This window comes from Leuciscus leuciscus, assembly GCF_965113295.1.
Source record: "Leuciscus leuciscus genome assembly, chromosome: 25".
Lineage (NCBI taxonomy): Eukaryota > Metazoa > Chordata > Actinopteri > Cypriniformes > Leuciscidae > Leuciscus > Leuciscus leuciscus.
The window spans coordinates 16776765-16793926 of NC_138724.1; the positions used below are offsets into that span (position 1 = coordinate 16776765).

At 36.8% G+C, this 17162-nt stretch overlaps 1 protein-coding gene across 3 annotated transcripts in view; it reads right to left on the reverse strand.

Annotated features, from left to right (window-relative positions):
- ptprz1a (protein tyrosine phosphatase receptor type Z1a) overlaps window positions 1–17162 on the reverse strand; it is a 58277-nt gene that overhangs the window by 28107 nt on the left and 13008 nt on the right. For all 3 annotated transcript variants that reach the window (XM_082159256.1, XM_082159257.1, XM_082159258.1), the window contains exons 2-4: window positions 7904–7975; window positions 757–936; window positions 418–569 (exon numbers count right to left, since the gene is read on the reverse strand). In XM_082159256.1, coding sequence (XP_082015382.1) covers window positions 418–569; window positions 757–936; window positions 7904–7975 — 404 coding nt within the window. The remainder of the gene's footprint in view (window positions 1–417; window positions 570–756; window positions 937–7903; window positions 7976–17162) is intronic.

The following is a 17162-nucleotide window of genomic DNA, read 5'->3' on the forward strand; positions in this document are numbered from 1 at the left end:
AAGGACTATATTAGGGGGAAGCACAGGCGAAGCACTGCTACTTGGGCGTGATATCTCGCCTGTGCTTCCCCCTAATATAGTCCCAAGTCAAAATCTGCATAGGAAATCGCCTAGTGTTAATCTGCATCGCTATTTGTACTCGTTGTGCCACTTTTCACAAGAAGTAATTAGGTGGGGTTTTTTTATTTTTTATATCACTTTTACTCAGGACATGCTAGCTGGCAACAAAGGATTCCATTCATTATGCTAAGCTAAGCTAGCGCCAACCCTGTCAAACTAAAACAATGCATGCACTGAGACAAAAATGCATTTGCCCACCTATCTAAATGTAGGAAAGAAGGTGAATTAGCCCTATTTCAAAAAACGGTGGAGTGTTCCTTTAAATTTACATCATTTTATTACGTGAGAGTAAAATACCTCCAGGGGGAATTTATCTCCGTTGATGCCGTGCTCCGAACCATCCGAAGAGGAGTTGCACAGGCCCCAGTGAAAAGTGATGCGTCCCACCTTAAACTTGGACCTGAGCCCCCCTCCACTCACATAAAACTCTCCTCCCACATCGATGGCCACTGGAGACAAACAACACATTATAGAAATTAACGCTTAATATCTATTCACATCAAGTCTGATTTTTCTGATTTTTTCATGTTTGAATGAATGTCTACCAATATTCTAAAGATAATGAAAAGAAATTGAACTTAATAAATTTGAAATAAAATTATTTGTGCAATATTTAAAAAGTACAGTTGTTCTCACCAGTTTTCCCATCATTCTTTACTATAGTGGAGTCTGACGTCTTTTCCGCCCATCCCTCTAATCTCAGCTTCTGGAAATGAATTTTGACCTGCGCCAGGCTCTCTTCAATGTTTATTGGTGACTGTTTGGCATTGTTGCATGATGGGTATTTCTTTGCCCAGTTATTTTGGTTAAGAGTTCCTGTAAGAAACAGAGTTCAATTGGGTAAGTAAACCTCTTAAAATCATTCATAAATGTTAGAGGGTGACCGTCTGCTTTTAAAACAGACGCTTCGGTAAAGACATACATACACACTTTCCAAAACCACATTCACAGACACACAGGTGCATCAATAGATGCATTGAGTGGTTGCTGGTGAGTTAATCAAAGTCCTCTCTCTCTCGAGGTTCCTACAGCACAAACACGGAGCCCATGAACCAGGTCACCAGCAGTTCTAGGTCACTCTCATTAGCATGTCAATAGCTGTATTACAAGCCCCCAGCTGAGTCATAAACACTGGTGTACAGTAGATACAGTGCAGTTGAGTCAAAAACAGCAGGACATACACAACACATGAATAAATAAAGAAAGGCTGTTGGTAGGCATCAAACAATGTTTAACAATGTCAACAATGTTTCCAAAACCCTGATAACTGAAGTAAAATCACTGTAATGGACACTCTTAAGTGGCTTATTGGTTGTTTTAAGCATTTAAAATCAGCAATTTGATAAAGGCACCATATTATTATTATTTTTTACTTTTTTATTACTATTATTATTATTAAAAGTAAGTACTATTAAGTAATATATATGTATAACTGGTACTTAATTATTAGAATTATTAATACAATTATTATACAATCACATTTTAATAATATTTGTATCCAATAAATAAAATATGAATCAAAATTTAAACAAACAAACAAACACACAAATAAATACATACATACATACAAAGCTAAATACATACATACATACATACTTGGGGTGTGCGATATTTATCGTCTACGATAATATCGTAATTGTTGTTTAATGATGTGCGAGCTGACATTATTGATAATTCATATCTAGAATTCAAGTTATGAAAGCAAAAAATATCCCATAATTATCATTATAAAAAAATAGAGAGAGATTTGTCAATATCGCACACACCTAATACATACATACATATATACATACATACACTGTGTGAGCAAACATACTTGCAATAAAGCTCTTTCTGATTGTGATTCTGAAACATACATGCATACATACATAAAAAACATTTTTTCTAGTAACATAATAGCCTAAATGTATATCACAATTTTCAGAACCATGTAGTATCAACCCGCTCGTAAACATTTACTTTAAACCATATTTAACAACGCATAAAAAATGTCATATCTGTTTATGACTCTCATTGCATTCAATGGTAATAATAGACTTCATGCTGATGGGTTTTGACCTGCCATCCACTCAGACTCCAGTGGACAGGGATAATTGGATGTCTGACAAGCTGCAGCAAGTGTAAATCAGAGGAGGAAAATGCCAGTTAAATGTTTTCACTCTTTCGTTGGCACTGTCACTTCCCTCCCTCCTCAGCGAAGGACTTAAGCGAGAACAGAGTACAAACACTCAAAGCTATCATGTTTTATTTGAATATGTCGGTATTTGTTTCCTTGCGTTTTTCCTGTTATCCCTGAGAAACATCAGAGGTAAGAGAGAGTCTTGTGTAATCCAAAGGGATAAAAGGATATAGAGAAAAAGAACTGAAGCTGACTTAAAACCAATTTATAAACACAAATCTTAGCGTGGCGTAAATATGCACTTTTATTTGTTCCACTCTTTTGTATTTCTTATCACTATTTTAAATCAGAATATTATCATCAAAACATTCAACAACAAAGCACCTATTATGGTTATTGTGATCATAGACAAAAGACATGGAAAAAGTGTTTCAAACTCATGTCCGCAGAGTTACTCATACTCACACACACAAACCAATACACATTTCCATTACAGCATTACAGCTGTCAAGAGAGTTGCTTGTTAAAAGAGTTATAAAAAAAAATTAAACTGTCATACAAACCAGATTTACTCCAGTTTCAATTCCAATTTTAAGTATTCCAAATCTACTGTGACAGGGTTTCAATAATATTCCACTATAGAGTCAGTAAAACTAAACTACTGGTTATCCGCAAATCTGGTGTTCTGATGGTGGTTCCCCTACTTTGGGCCTGAGGTTTAAAATGACCTTTCAATGTTTCTAGCACAACTGGGACTGTTCCCTGAGAATGACCATTTACCCATTACTACTCCAAAAACATACTTATACATGCAATTAACGGCAGTTTCCATCTCAAATTACCACTAATGGTAATTAACAACTTTATTCTGATTTACAGTTTGACATTTGCATCACATAATCAGCTCCATATATATTGCTTTTCTGTCAAAGTAAACTTCCTTGGTAGCTCACCTGGTACAGCATTGCATTTGCGTTATGAAGTGTTGAGGTACAAAAGTCCCAATGGCATAGTAGCTTCAGCAAAGTTTTCTTTTTTAACACTATCGGTTAGGTTTAGGGTCAGGTTAAGTGTAGGTGAAACATTATTTTCAAACACTCATCTGACATTCAATTTCCAAATTGCCATGATACGTACTGTACACCGACCACAGTTATAAAACATTGGCAGATTTACGTTCAATCCGTTTGTTTCTGATAAAACTGAACACGCTTTTAGTGCCACTCACTGGACATATCACTTTGAAAGTGTCGCAAAATGTGCAAGATGCAACATTGTATCATTTTGCAGAAATGGGCATGTTTTTCCAATGAGTCTGGGTTACTTCATGAGGAGAGAAAACATGCCATGCTGTACTGTAATAACAAAACAATCTGTGCCAGCAACTTAAGTGCACAAAGTACATTTCAATTATCCACACTTATCCAGACTAGCTCTGCTCAGGCCTTCTCTGCAAGTTTAGTATGTCAGAATTAGCGTACAGGGATTGATTATTCATGTTTCAGTATCATTTAGAATAGCAATATAAAAAGGGGTCAATGAAGAGGAGGGGCCACGGTATTCTGGGTAATGCCGATGAACAATATCCCATCTGCATGTCCGACCGACCGACCGCCTGCCTGCAGACCAGACGCTATAATGCCCCCTTTGTTGTGCAAAACTTCAATGACACCCAGATCTGGTTTGTTGTGACTGGTCGAAGACGAGAGTTTTAAAGCTGATAAACTAGTCACTTACTATCCAAACTTAGGATCATCTTTCCTAGATTAAAACTTTGAGTTCCTGTCGGAAGAATAATTTTCCAAAGGAATGATCTGTAAATCATAGAGATCCGAAGCTATATATCAAGAGTGCACAACAATGAGCAGAATATCAAATCTGGCCTACTTTCAATAACAAAGCGAGACTGGGGAATTCTCCATTGTGCTAGTAATGGAAAAGAGTGGGAGATGAAAAGATGAGAGATGCAAAATGTGTCACTGATGTTGTATGATTTGATACTTCTCTTCCCAAACTTCAATGGGCCATATAATAAAAACAAGAATAATTTTGAAATAAAAACCAAAAAATAAAACTCCCATCTCAGAGTATATATAGGTCTCTTCCCACTTGAACTAGTTAACCCTAGGTCATTCTAAACCCTGGGTCATTCTAAACCCCGGGTAAACTGAATCCTGGGTTATCTTGCTTCAGGTTTCACACTGCTCATAATTTACCCGAAGTTACCAATTAATTCTGGGTTTTCATAAGGTGACGTTTCACACTGTACATTTCTAAACCCTGGGTTAAAGGGATACTTCACCTCTGGAAAGATGAATGTGTATTTAAAATGGGTCATTTATGTTGAAGAAATGTGAAATTATTTTTGAATTTGGAGCTTTCTAGACTGAGAAAAGCCTGAAAATGTATTTTTGGCTTATGTGGATGAAACTGGTCTCGTATCTCTCACGGAGGAGCGGGAATTTTCTTAGCAATGTTAAAACGCACATCGACCGATCACTTGTTTAGCGTTCATGTAAACACTACATTCAGATTCACCGATCGGAATGAATTCAGTTAGATTGAAACAAAGGTGTGCATGTAAACAATGAATGGCGACCGCAGAAAGCAAAAGCTGAATCCCGGACATTTTGGACGATCTCGACGGCCGGACATGTCCGGGAAAAAGAGTATGGTAACCCCTAATACTCAGCTTTCTCCTACTACTCAGCTTTCTCCACAGAACAAGAGCCTGCTAGCTTAGCTTCCAAAGAAAGACGACTGTCACTGTGTACATTCTGTGAGTGAGATCCCACCCTCTATGGGCGGGTTGAGAACATGCGGGACAGCCCCTACTACTGGCTGTAGTCTTTAGCCTCTGGCCAGAAAATCCTCCGATGACGCAAAATGAAGATTTTTGCGTCATCGGAGGATTTTTTCCAGACAAAAAATACATAAATCTCTCGTCTCAGGGGGATATGAGGGAGGAAAGCACAGTAATTCGAAAATACTACAGGTTTTCTACTAATACAAAGCTTAATGCTAAATCCTGAAGTATCCCTTTAACATCTTTATTTGCACATTCAAATAGACATTTTCCTGCAGAAACGACAGAAATGTTTATATACATCGCATGATGTTTCCGTGACTGCCCACAGCGTGTGAATATTGTTGTAACATTCTAACACTGCATCGTTTCATAAGTTTGGCACCGCAATGCAGAGCTAACACCGGAAAAGCGGTTCTAACCCTGCTCCAGAGCCGGGTTACATGACCATGGGTAAAAAGCAGTGCTAGCCTCGCATCTAAATTACAAGTATGAACTTTCCCCGGGGTTAAAAGCGGTGTTTAGAACGACGATAACCCGGGGTTAAGCGCAGTGTGAAAAGCCCTTATGAAAAGTGAGAAGCTAAAATGCTACAGGCTAATTGTTTACAAATGGTCATGGTATTGGCGTCACAACCTTCAACACACTATGGGGCTTTTTACACGACACTGTTTTCAACTAAAAAACAGGAAACTTTTTATTGTGTTTTGGCCGTTTATTAACACGACAACGGCGTTTGAAAACGGAATTCAAAGTGCAAGTTTTTGAAAACGATATCGTTTATCAACTCTGTGTAAACTACAAAAACGCAATGATGTCATGCGTATTACCTGTTCAGTCTATAGGCACGTAGTGTTTCTTTACAAAGTGACATCGCCACCTACTGGTCTGGCATGATAATACAGAGCTTTTAGTCATTTTTGCAGATACGTGTGAATGGGGATCAATTTAACAAAGTTGTCATCTGTACACGAAAAACTTTTCTGTTTTTTAGTACATTGTTGTTGTGTAAACGTACCCAAAAAATACGATCCTCAAGATTTAGCTGGGGGCATTTTTCAAAGGTGAAGGAGGAGCCAATCATTACAGGGGTCATTTGCATAAAGTCTTAAAGGTACGGCAGCAAGAACACCCCAAACAGGATTGACAATAATGGCGCTTTTCCACTACACATTACCAGCTCGCCTCGGCTCGCCTCGACTCGACTCGACTCGGCTCTGTTTGGTTTTCCACTGTGTAAAAGTTGTACCTGTACCTGCTTCCAGGTACTTTTTTTCGTACCACCTCCGGCGAGGTTCTAAGCGAGCTGAGGCGATACTAAAATGTGACGTGAAAACACGGCAGACTGCTGATTGGTCAGAGAGAATCGTCACTATTCACTGCGTCATCATTGCACGCGCCAGACGGAGTATCCTGAATAAAAAACAGCAAAAACAAAAACAAAAACATCCAAAAACAGCATACACTCGATTTCCTCCATTGTCCTGTGTGTTTGGGTAGCGGGCGCGTCTCGTGTAAAAGATTAAGTCACGGCAGTTTCCTGCGGCGTCACTATGACGACCAAGTACTATTGTGGAGGTACTATCTGCAATGGAAAACGGAGCGAAAAGCGAGCCGAGCCGAGCTGAGTCGAGTCGAGTCGAGTCGAGCTGGTACTGGTAATGGAAAAGCGCCATAATACTTAAATTCATTAGTAACTTACTTTCCACACAATCAGTTCATATTAAACATTATACTGTATGTATGTAATGTTATATACATACAGTATACAGCATATTACATTATATACACGATATCCCTGTTCTTGGCTCGTGTTCTTGACCAGATCATTGAATCAGCGAGTTGCTGACTCAAAAACAGTTGTAATTAGATCACTCCGCAATTATTCAGTGATTTTTTATTTTATTTTATTTTTTTTACCAGATCCACAGGTTCATTGGAAACAATCAATTTGTTCTCAAATTGGACATCACTCTTGTGTTTCAGAGAGTGGTTATTTCAGGGGTGGCGAAATAATGAGGAACAATATGTTTTTATGGAATGTAGTGGAGAAAAAAGTACAATATTATGCTTTGGAATGTAGTGAAGTACAATTAAAAGTTTCCTAGAATAAAAATACTCTCAAGTACAGATAGCCTACTTGAAAAATGTACTTAAATACTGTACAGCAACAAAGAAATACTATTTTGTTACTGTCCATCACTGCGTAAAACTAAATCACTATACCAAAAGTGTACAATATGGCTCATCTAAAAAGTCCTAATTTTTCTTCTAAGATTACACTTATTCAAACAGAATACTATAAAAGACACATAAGTGGTCATATTTCTGTTCCATGCTTTTGAATCATGGCAATACTGGCATTAAACAGCAAATAGTCAGTGTCAAAAGAAGACAAAAATACGTATGATTTCATACACACATAATAACAAGAGAAAAACCTTAGTTTTACAATTGAAAAATAGTCTTTCATCCTTCAGGGTATTAGAACAAAAACAAAAGGAGCCACAACTTGAAGTCATCCTGCATGGAAACCCAAACACACCCTCTAAAATTTGACGTGAACTGTCTGGGCGAGAGCAGACAGGACCTGTAATTTAGGCCATATTAACCCTGAAAGCCCAGTTAGGAGATACGGATGAGTTTAATCTGTGGCGTTAAGCTCTGCATGCTTAGACACAGATGATCCCTCAACCTGAGCTGGCATGGGGGAAGGATGCCAGCGGTGCTTCACTTCAAAATGTCTTTGCATCTTTACAAATTCTGACTGGCCCTTTATACAGACTGAAGTCTAATCCTTGATATAATCACTATGCATAGTTAAGAAACACAATATAAATCCTGAATGCAACACTTACCCGCGTATGACCACTCTATGTTTTCTGAGAGTTTCTTCTGTGATCTGAATCCATATGCTTCTGATACATCCGCTGAAAAAAATAAAATAATAATTCAGATCTTTCTGTCAAAATTACTAAATAACAACATGTTTGCTAAGAAACACATTTACCTGAATAGAAATGGTAATGGTAATATAATTTTCTTTTTCATGTAAAATTATCAGAAAAACTATTTGAATAAAAGGTTAAAAAATAATAGAATTTCAGTCAAGTCAAAATCCACATTGTTTCATGATATTAATGTTTATAATCCTCATTCACGTTTAGCAGATTAGAGCTGGGCGATAATATACTTTACATTTTGCGATGATATAAAAGTAATCAAACAGAATTTATTAATATTTCGTATGTCCTCCTTTTGCTTTCATGACAAATGATTAAATATATACTTATTTATTAGTCCTTATTTATATTAATTATTATAATTTTTTTTATTAATATTATAAAATAATTTAATTATTTGATTTGTGACTTAGTGCTGAATCTAAAATATTCCTTATTCGTTTTACGCCATAACATTTCTTTGTATTATTATTAATATTGTTTTTCATTCAAATCCTAGAACTTCCTGTTTATGAATTAGATTTTGAATATTCTTGTTTATTTTAAGCCAAGGTTAAACTGATATATACAAGTCTCTCTTTAGCCTGTATCAAACCTTATAAATCTTCAGATTTAAAAATAATAATAATATGGCATGTTCATTCAAAATGTGGCTGGCAAATATTGATAAAAAACTGCTTAAATTAGCAATTTCAATCAATCTTTAAATTCCTTTTGCCGGAGCTAAATCGTGCCATGACCTGCTGTGACCTGCTGTCAAAACACTACCACAGACAGTCAGATGCAGTCTTGTGAATGACTTCTTGGTATTTTGTCTAGTATTAAAGGTTTGAAATACTGCAGTCAGGTTGTAATCCGCAACATAAATCGTGTTAGGCAAGTGACAGTACCAAATTCAAATGGCATAATTGTTTTAAAAATGCAGTTATGAGTCAAATTATAAGCACAATATGGAAATCTTCGAGGATGTGAGTTCAATGGAAAGGCAACCTCTATTATTCTCTTTGTTCAGTCTTTTGCCTGGTGGTTTCATTCACTTGACTTAAAAAAGGTCTCTTTTATTGTCAGAAGGTCGTCGCCCAGGACTTTAAGGTAAAAGATCATCTGCAAAGTTCTTCCTCATAATCACTTCGCTCTTACAAAACGTTGGTCTCCTGCTGATCAGCAAGCTTTGGTCTTTTTTTCTTTTCTTGCCTTTTTAATTTCTAAACGTAAAGTCCTCCAATCACATGCCATACAGGACATAATACATCAAATCAATCCTTGTCAAAATACTAAAGGATTTAGTCCCACGATTTACTTTTTCCCCCGTTTAATCGCATTTGACTGTCAAAAGAATTTATTCGCCATTAAATGTAATTTTATAGCGGTTAGAAATTACCTCAGTTTGTTTCTGAAAAGCTATCAATTTCATTATTTACTCAATTCATCCCAAATCGATATGATTTTCTTTTTTTATAATTTTTTTTATTTATTACATCTTCTTTTGTGTTTCATGGAAGTCAAATGGGTTTGGAACAACATGATATTTACTTTTTGGATGAACTATTCCTTTAATCCTCCAAAACTAACTTCTAGTAAAACAAAAGAGAGTAGAAGATGCAGTGGTAGAGGAATATAAACTCTAAGGGTACGTTTACACGACAATGATGTACCAAAAAGGAAAAGGTTTTTCCTTTGTTTTTTTCGCATACAGGCGACAAGGTTGTCAAAACGATCCCCGTTCACACGGATCCACGAAAGTGACTAAAAATGCTGTATTATCATGCCAGGCCAGTAGTTGGCGAAGTCACTTCGTAAAGAAACACTACGCGCCTATAGACTGAACACGTAATACGATGCGTATGAAGTCACTGTTTTCACATATTCACGTTTTTGTTCAATAACTTGCACTTTAAATCCAGTTTCAAATCCAAGTTTGCATTTTCAGGCCCCCAAAACACTGTTGTCATGTAAATTAATGACCAAAACACATAAAAAGTTTCCCGTTTTTAGTTAAAAAAAAAACGTGTTGTGTAAACGGTCCCTAAAAGCCTTCTGTCGATGCTCTAATTAGCATATAATAGCCAGCATGTCTATTGCATGTGGGTCGGACCTCTGATCCATAACTGTCCATAACTCAGTCTATGCCATTTCAGTCTCACCACTGCAACTCAACAGACAAAAATAGAACAAATCAGATAGGCTGCAGGAAAGCAGTCAATTATAACAGAGACAGAGCCTTTTAAGAGAGTTTTTGATGGAGGTTTGCTGAGTGGTTTGAGCTAAACAAGCAACATTTACGATACCATTAGGGTCATTCTCAAAATATGGTGCCAAACATGTCCTGCGAGTTTTCCGTCCATATAAACACCATATAAAAGACATCATTCTAGATATTAAATAAGATTAAATGTGTAGGCTCTATATTATATCATATTTTTTGTGATTTGAATAGGTCAAGTCAATAAAGAAACCTTTGTTTCCTGTATCTGGTATACCACTTCTATGACATTTATAGTTATTTATTTTCCACGTTTTATTGATTTTAGTCTAGCAAGTGGTGTGTATTTGGACATTATAGTTGCTATATTGTGCCATTGGGATTGAGCAAGATGACCACCAAGAGAACGGATTTGCCTTTAAGACAGTGACATTTGTATTTCAATGCTCACTGTTTAGTTCTCTATTAAGCTGTCAACAAGTTAAACTAAGTTGAACCACACAATCCCTCCATTACTTTAAAGCCAATGTCCTTTTTTGGTTCCAGCAGCCTACTGCCAAACCCGACCATAATGCCTTTAAAAGATGAAAGAAACCTCCCTAAAGAGGGCCCTGTCCCTTGGGAGAAAGAGCACAATAAAAGCAACAATGGCTTTGACATGAAACACCTTTACACCTTTAGCGAGGATACCCTACACTGAACAAGTTTGCAGAGGGAAACTGTCCGCCTATTCACTAGCTAGAAGAACAGTCTTGCCTCATCTTTCTGTTAGCTTTTGTCTGTCTGTCTACACATTGGTTTTGGTTCTTTCAAGATGGTCTGTGCACCTGTTACGCCATACAAACGCCTACACACTTTTACAGTGTATCGGAGCGTCATGTCTAGTCATACATGCTAATTATAGCTCGCCCAGAGTTAAGCTTTTCTGAGCTAATTTAACACGCTCTGGGAATATCGACAACAATGAAGTGTATTTATTTTTTTCACTTAGTTTAGTTTTAGAAAAAGGACCATGGGTTTTGCCAAAATACAAGTTGCTAGAGTTATTGTTAAAATAAGTACACTTCAGCTTTATTGTGGAAATAATATCGTTTACAAAATGTGTGTTAAACGGATAGTTCACCCAAAAAATTTTAATTCGGTTATAATTTACTTGTCCTCAAGTTGTTCCAAACCTGCATGAGTTTCTTTCTTCTGTTGAACACAAAATAATATAATTTGAAGAATGTTGGTAACCAGACAGTTGAAGGTAGCCATTGACTTATTTTTTAATACTATGGAAGTCAATGGGTGCCGTCAACTGTCTGGTCACTAACATTCTTCAAAATATCTTCTTTTGTGTTCAACAGAAGAAAGAAACTCATACAGGTTTCTGAACAACTTAGTCAATGGCTACCGTCAACTGTCTGGTTACTAACATTCTTCAAAATATTTTCTTTTGTTTTCAACAGAAGAAAGAAACTTTGAACAACATAAAGGTGAGTAAATAAAAAAAAAAAAAAAAAAAAGGTGAACTACACTATAAAAAATATAACAACATATGTTTTTACATTGTTTTAACTCATCAAAATAAGTTAAGCAATTTTAGGCAACTTTTTTTTTAAGTCATACAAGATTCAGTTATTTTTTTAAGTCAGATTAATGTAATTTAAGTTCAAGTGACTTAAACATCCAAGTTTATTGAACTTAAAAATGTAAGGTTACAGGTTACAGACATTTTTATTATATTTGCCTAAAGGGATTTAATGGGGCAAATTGAAAAACATTAGTTATTAAGAGCAAGATCACAATGAACAATATAACAGCTACAACACTGTAACAAGAGTGTGTATTTGGCCCAGTAACTGCCAGGAGCCATTCTGAAACCTGAGCCACACTGGAAAGAACACAGGTGAGAATAACAAAAGAAAATAAATTATGGAAAAGGACTGAAGTTCACTCGCTCCCTCCCCGGTTAACTGCACTCGTCTCCTTTCTCATGGTCTACCCCATTTACCGTATCAATACAAACACAACAATGAGATCAGTGGCTCGGCCGTGAGAGCCACAGAGAGACTGCAGGTTCACACACTGTAAGGCCTTACTGCCTGTGTGATTGCTTTTGTCTGAGAAGACCCATATTCCCTTTCACCCAATCAACAGCTCTCATGTGAGCCAAGAGCTTTACACATCGGCTTGATTTCCTGGTACATGGTGTAACAGAGAGTGAATGAGATGTAACAAAGACCTTCTGCGTTATAGATAAGACGAGGAGGTTTGGTTACTCTCTACGACTCTTGAACGTAGTAATGTTTTGCAGATGTAACGGACGTAGGGCAGTAAGAGCTGTGCGGGTAAACTCCAGTTCGAATCCCGCTCAGAGCGGGTCGAGTAGGATCGGTTACATTTGGTGCCGTGACCCGGATGAGAGTGAGGTTTAGAGGGATGAGTGTAACGGACGTAGATCAGTAAGAGCTGTGCATGGACAATCTGTCTGATGGGCTGTCAATGATTTTATCGTTCATAAGCTGGAAAAAAATCATTCTCACATCCCTGATCTCAAGAGGCGAGCTTAGCGGTGTTTAGCGTCCCACTCCGGAGACCCCGGTTCGAAACCCGCTCAGAGCGGGTCGAGGACCAGTTACACAGACATTTCACTAATGAAGAATGATTATAATCTTATAAGCTTATAAGCTTTCATGAAGTTGTAAACATTCAACATGGTGGTTCTAATAAACCACTGCATATAAAATTTGAAATCCCTTTAATTTTTACAAATAAAATTCAAATAAAGATCCATTTACACCCAGAACGATAACTATTAAAATAAATATATTGGAGTCCACACCATGGACAATAAAGCAGGATGGATTCTGATTGGCTGTAACTGATTTTATCGTTCATCAGCTGAAAAAAAAAAAATCATTCTGAAAGTGATTCCACTGATATTGTTCCTCTGTGTTGTTTTCTTTAGTAGTTGCGGTGTGGACTTCAATATTCGCATAGAGTGTCCTAAAACCCAAGAATGTGGACGCAAACGCTTCTAGCTAAACAAGCTTGTTTACTCACATTGGAGATAAACATTGCGTGATAAAACGTGGTTCAAAATAAACATTGAATTTTCAATGTTGCCACAAGGGGTGCTAAAGCGAGCAGTCATATAAACTGACTTCATATTGTCAGTTTTCTCTTTTCAGTCAAATACTGTCATGGCAGAGCAATAGTTTAATAGGTACAATAGTTCACATTCTTCTATTTATAGCTATTCCAACATATTTATATTAAAAAAAATTTTTATCTGAAGGTAACTTTCTGGTGCCCTTAAAGGGATAGTACACACAAAAATTTAAATTCTGTCAGCTGTATGACTTTCTTTTTTCTGTGAAACATTCAAAACAATATATATATTTTTTAAAGTCTCTGTGTTTTTTCATCCATACAATGAAAGTCAAAATGTATGTTCCGCCCCAACGTTCTTCCAAATATCTTCTTTTGTGTCTAGCAGAAGAAAGATCGTACAGGTTTACCAACATGTGAATGAAGGGTGAATAAATGGGGGAAAAAAGGGAAAAGCATCTTGGCTCAATAATTTTAGCTTATTCAGACAAATACTGAAGAGTAAGAACCTGATAAAAGGATATGAAAGGACTGACATGAAGACTTTAAAGAGGAACCACAACCAAGACCAGACAGAGAGGTATCAAGAGGGTAATGTAAGGAAGGTGACCCTTTGTTCCTCACCTCTCTAATGCATTAGAAACCAGAGAACACAACCACCCCTGGAACACATGTGCCAGAGGAGGACACTTCAAACCTCAGCTGTCATTAGTAAAATTAAAGGTGTACAGCCACACAGTAGTCCAAGAGAGTCATCTCAAAAGATGAGACAGGAGAGCAGCACTCAGGATCAAACCCTGTCAACATGAGGTGAGAACAAGGATTCAAAGACCAAGAGGTGAGGTGAACCCTGTTTTTGAAGTAGGGTGACAGAACCGACATAGAAAATAAAAATAAAATACTATACAAAAATAATATACAAAATCTACCAGCACAAGAAATTCAACAATTTAAATGCACAGCATAAACACACAGAATATGCAACACGCACAGAAATAGCAATTAGTGTGTGTGTGTGTGTGTGTGTGCGTGCGTGCGTGCGTGCGTGTGCGTGCGTGTGTGTGCGCGTGTGTGTGTGTGTGTGTGTGTGTGTGTGTGTGTGTGTGTGTGTGTGTGTGTGTGTTTGTATGTATTATAGCTATTTTAAAAACATGTTGACTGCTAATAAGTGAAAACAAAGAAAAATTCCGCCCTACATACCATTAGTTTTATATAAAATAATGAATGTATCTGATGTTTCAAGGCTCTTAGTCTGTTAGCTTTAAGTTCATCTATACGCTAGCATACCACTACAGTTGATTCAATAATATTTTCAGCAACAGCAAGTACTAGCCTACCAAAGAGTTGGCTAAATTGGGGAAAGCATACTCAAGCCAAAAATCATCAAATTAAACATTCCCCTTTCTTTCCTGTTTGCAGTTAGCCTTTGTTTAGCAAGCTAGCAGCTTAGCATAGGACTAACTTAAGCAGTTAACACTATGCTAAGCTGTTAGCCTGCTAAACAAGGTATCATGATACTACATTTTTGATCAGGCATTGATGGAATTATGCTAAACGCTAATAGCTATTTAACAGAAAAAACTTATTTAGGAATGGCATGCAACCATTTAGACTGCTAATTATGAACGATAATGCAGAAAATAATCTATATATAGAAGATTATTGAGTCGTGCAGAGATGACACATTTTTGTAGGCCAAATCGCAGAAACAAGTTAGTATTTTAGCACTTCCGGTTCCATTGTTTCATGGGTTTTTGATTAAATGACTTAAATAAGGACTGGGGTTTCACGTTTTATTCTATGACATTAAAATACATCAGTATTGCCCCACTCATGATTTTTTAAGATGTTATTTGTCTTCAAAAAGGCGGTTGCTAACAAGAGGCTAAATGGGACTACAGAGGCTGTCGGGGACATTAAACGTCATCACACCGAAAAGATAAGCTCAGTCCGCTTTTATAGCCACATTATGCATATAATTGTGCAATTATAAACTTTTCTAACTCAAAATGTCAGTGAAAATGCTTTTTAGATAAAAACTGAAACAGCTTAGTGATGTTGACGTTGAATTCGTGGGACTGTAGTGAAGTTAATTTAAAGCCTACCTTTAGTTTTTCATTCTGGCGACTGTATTTAGGCTTCAAAATTCCAAAAGCCTATGTAAAAAATCCTATTGTGTTTTTGTCAAGGGAACCAGTGTGATCCCAGACAGCAACATTGTGTTGGCCCAGATCCGGACCACATCTGGTACATGCGGATTCCACGCGTACCAGATGTGGGCTGGATCTGGGCTATGTTGCTGTCTGGGATGCTAACTTCCAATTTGGCCTACACATTTACGTCATCCCTGCACCACTCTATTCTGCATTATACAGTGCAGGAATCAATGGCAATAACACAGCCAGCAAGCAGTCACTGAGTCAATATGTTGTTGCCAGAGTGAGCAGATGAAGGTGTGTGAGTGTGTTTGAGTGTGTGACATGTTGCTTCTGAAGTGTGGAGAGGATGTGCTTTTAATTGACTGTAATCTCGCTCCAGTGCATTCCAGTATCAACCCTACTGTGTTACCCGATAAGACTGATGGAGACTGGGTTCATCAAGGACAGTACGTTGTTTGTAAGTGTGATTTCCCATCATCCTGTCCACTAGCATTACAACTACTCTGTTTAGTACTGACAAAAGCCAAGAACAACACTCAAACATATATTTAGGCTAAATTTAAGATTTGATTGTATTTGGTATTTGAATTGCATATAACATTTCCATCCATTTGGATTACACAGTTTTAACTTAAACAAACTAATAAACTGAATATGATGCATATTTGTCAGTCAGACATAAATGAAACGGGTAAGATTTCTGTAATAGTACTAGTTTTAAATACACAATAGCGGTTTATATATTTATCATCAATAAATCCAATTTCTTTCAATCTCATACTGAATATTGTTTGTTCCACAGCTAGCCATTTTTAAACCATGTTCATACTTTTTAACTGAATAAATTTAATTGTTTTCACATTAACAGATTTATGCTGATTTAAGCGATTTGCAATTTATTAGTCTGTTAATGTTAAAACTGTGTAATCCAAATGGAGTTCACCCAAAATAAAATGTATCCCATCATTTACTCACCCTCAAGCCATCCTAGGTGTATATAACTTTCTTCTTCCAGCCAAACACAATATGAGTTCTATTAAATAATATCCTGGCTCTTCCAGGCTCAATAATGGCATTGAATAGTGCCAAATTTTTTAAGCTCCAAAAAGCGCATCCATCCATCATAAAAGTAATCCATACAGCAGTGGGTTAATAAAGGCCTTCTGAAGTGAAGCGATGGATTTTTGTAAGAAAAATATTTATATTTAAAACTTTATAAAGTATAATCACTGGCTTCCGGCAACGGCCGTACACGTTAGTCGTATGGATTACTTTTATGACGGATGGATGCGCTTTTTGGAGCTTCAAAAACTCGGACACTATACAATGCCATTACAAAGCTGGGAAAAGCCAGGATATTATTTAATACTCCGATTGTGATCGGCTGAAAGAAGAAAGTTATATACGCCTAGGATGGCTTGAGGGTGAGTAAATTATGGGATGAAATAAATTTTCTGTGAACTTTTCCTTTAAATTTGAGCACTAAATTTAGCATCTTGCCTTAGCTCTTCTTAGTGTATTCATGAGACATGTCGTGATCTCATATTTATGAATGAATCATTCTTTGAATGAATCAGTGAACTAGTCTGAATGATTTGTTCATGAATCTGACTGACCTGGTTCAACTTATTCAATGATTTGTTCGCTGTCTTTCAAGTTACAGCTCAATTTTTAAAATGTATCCATTTTATACAGG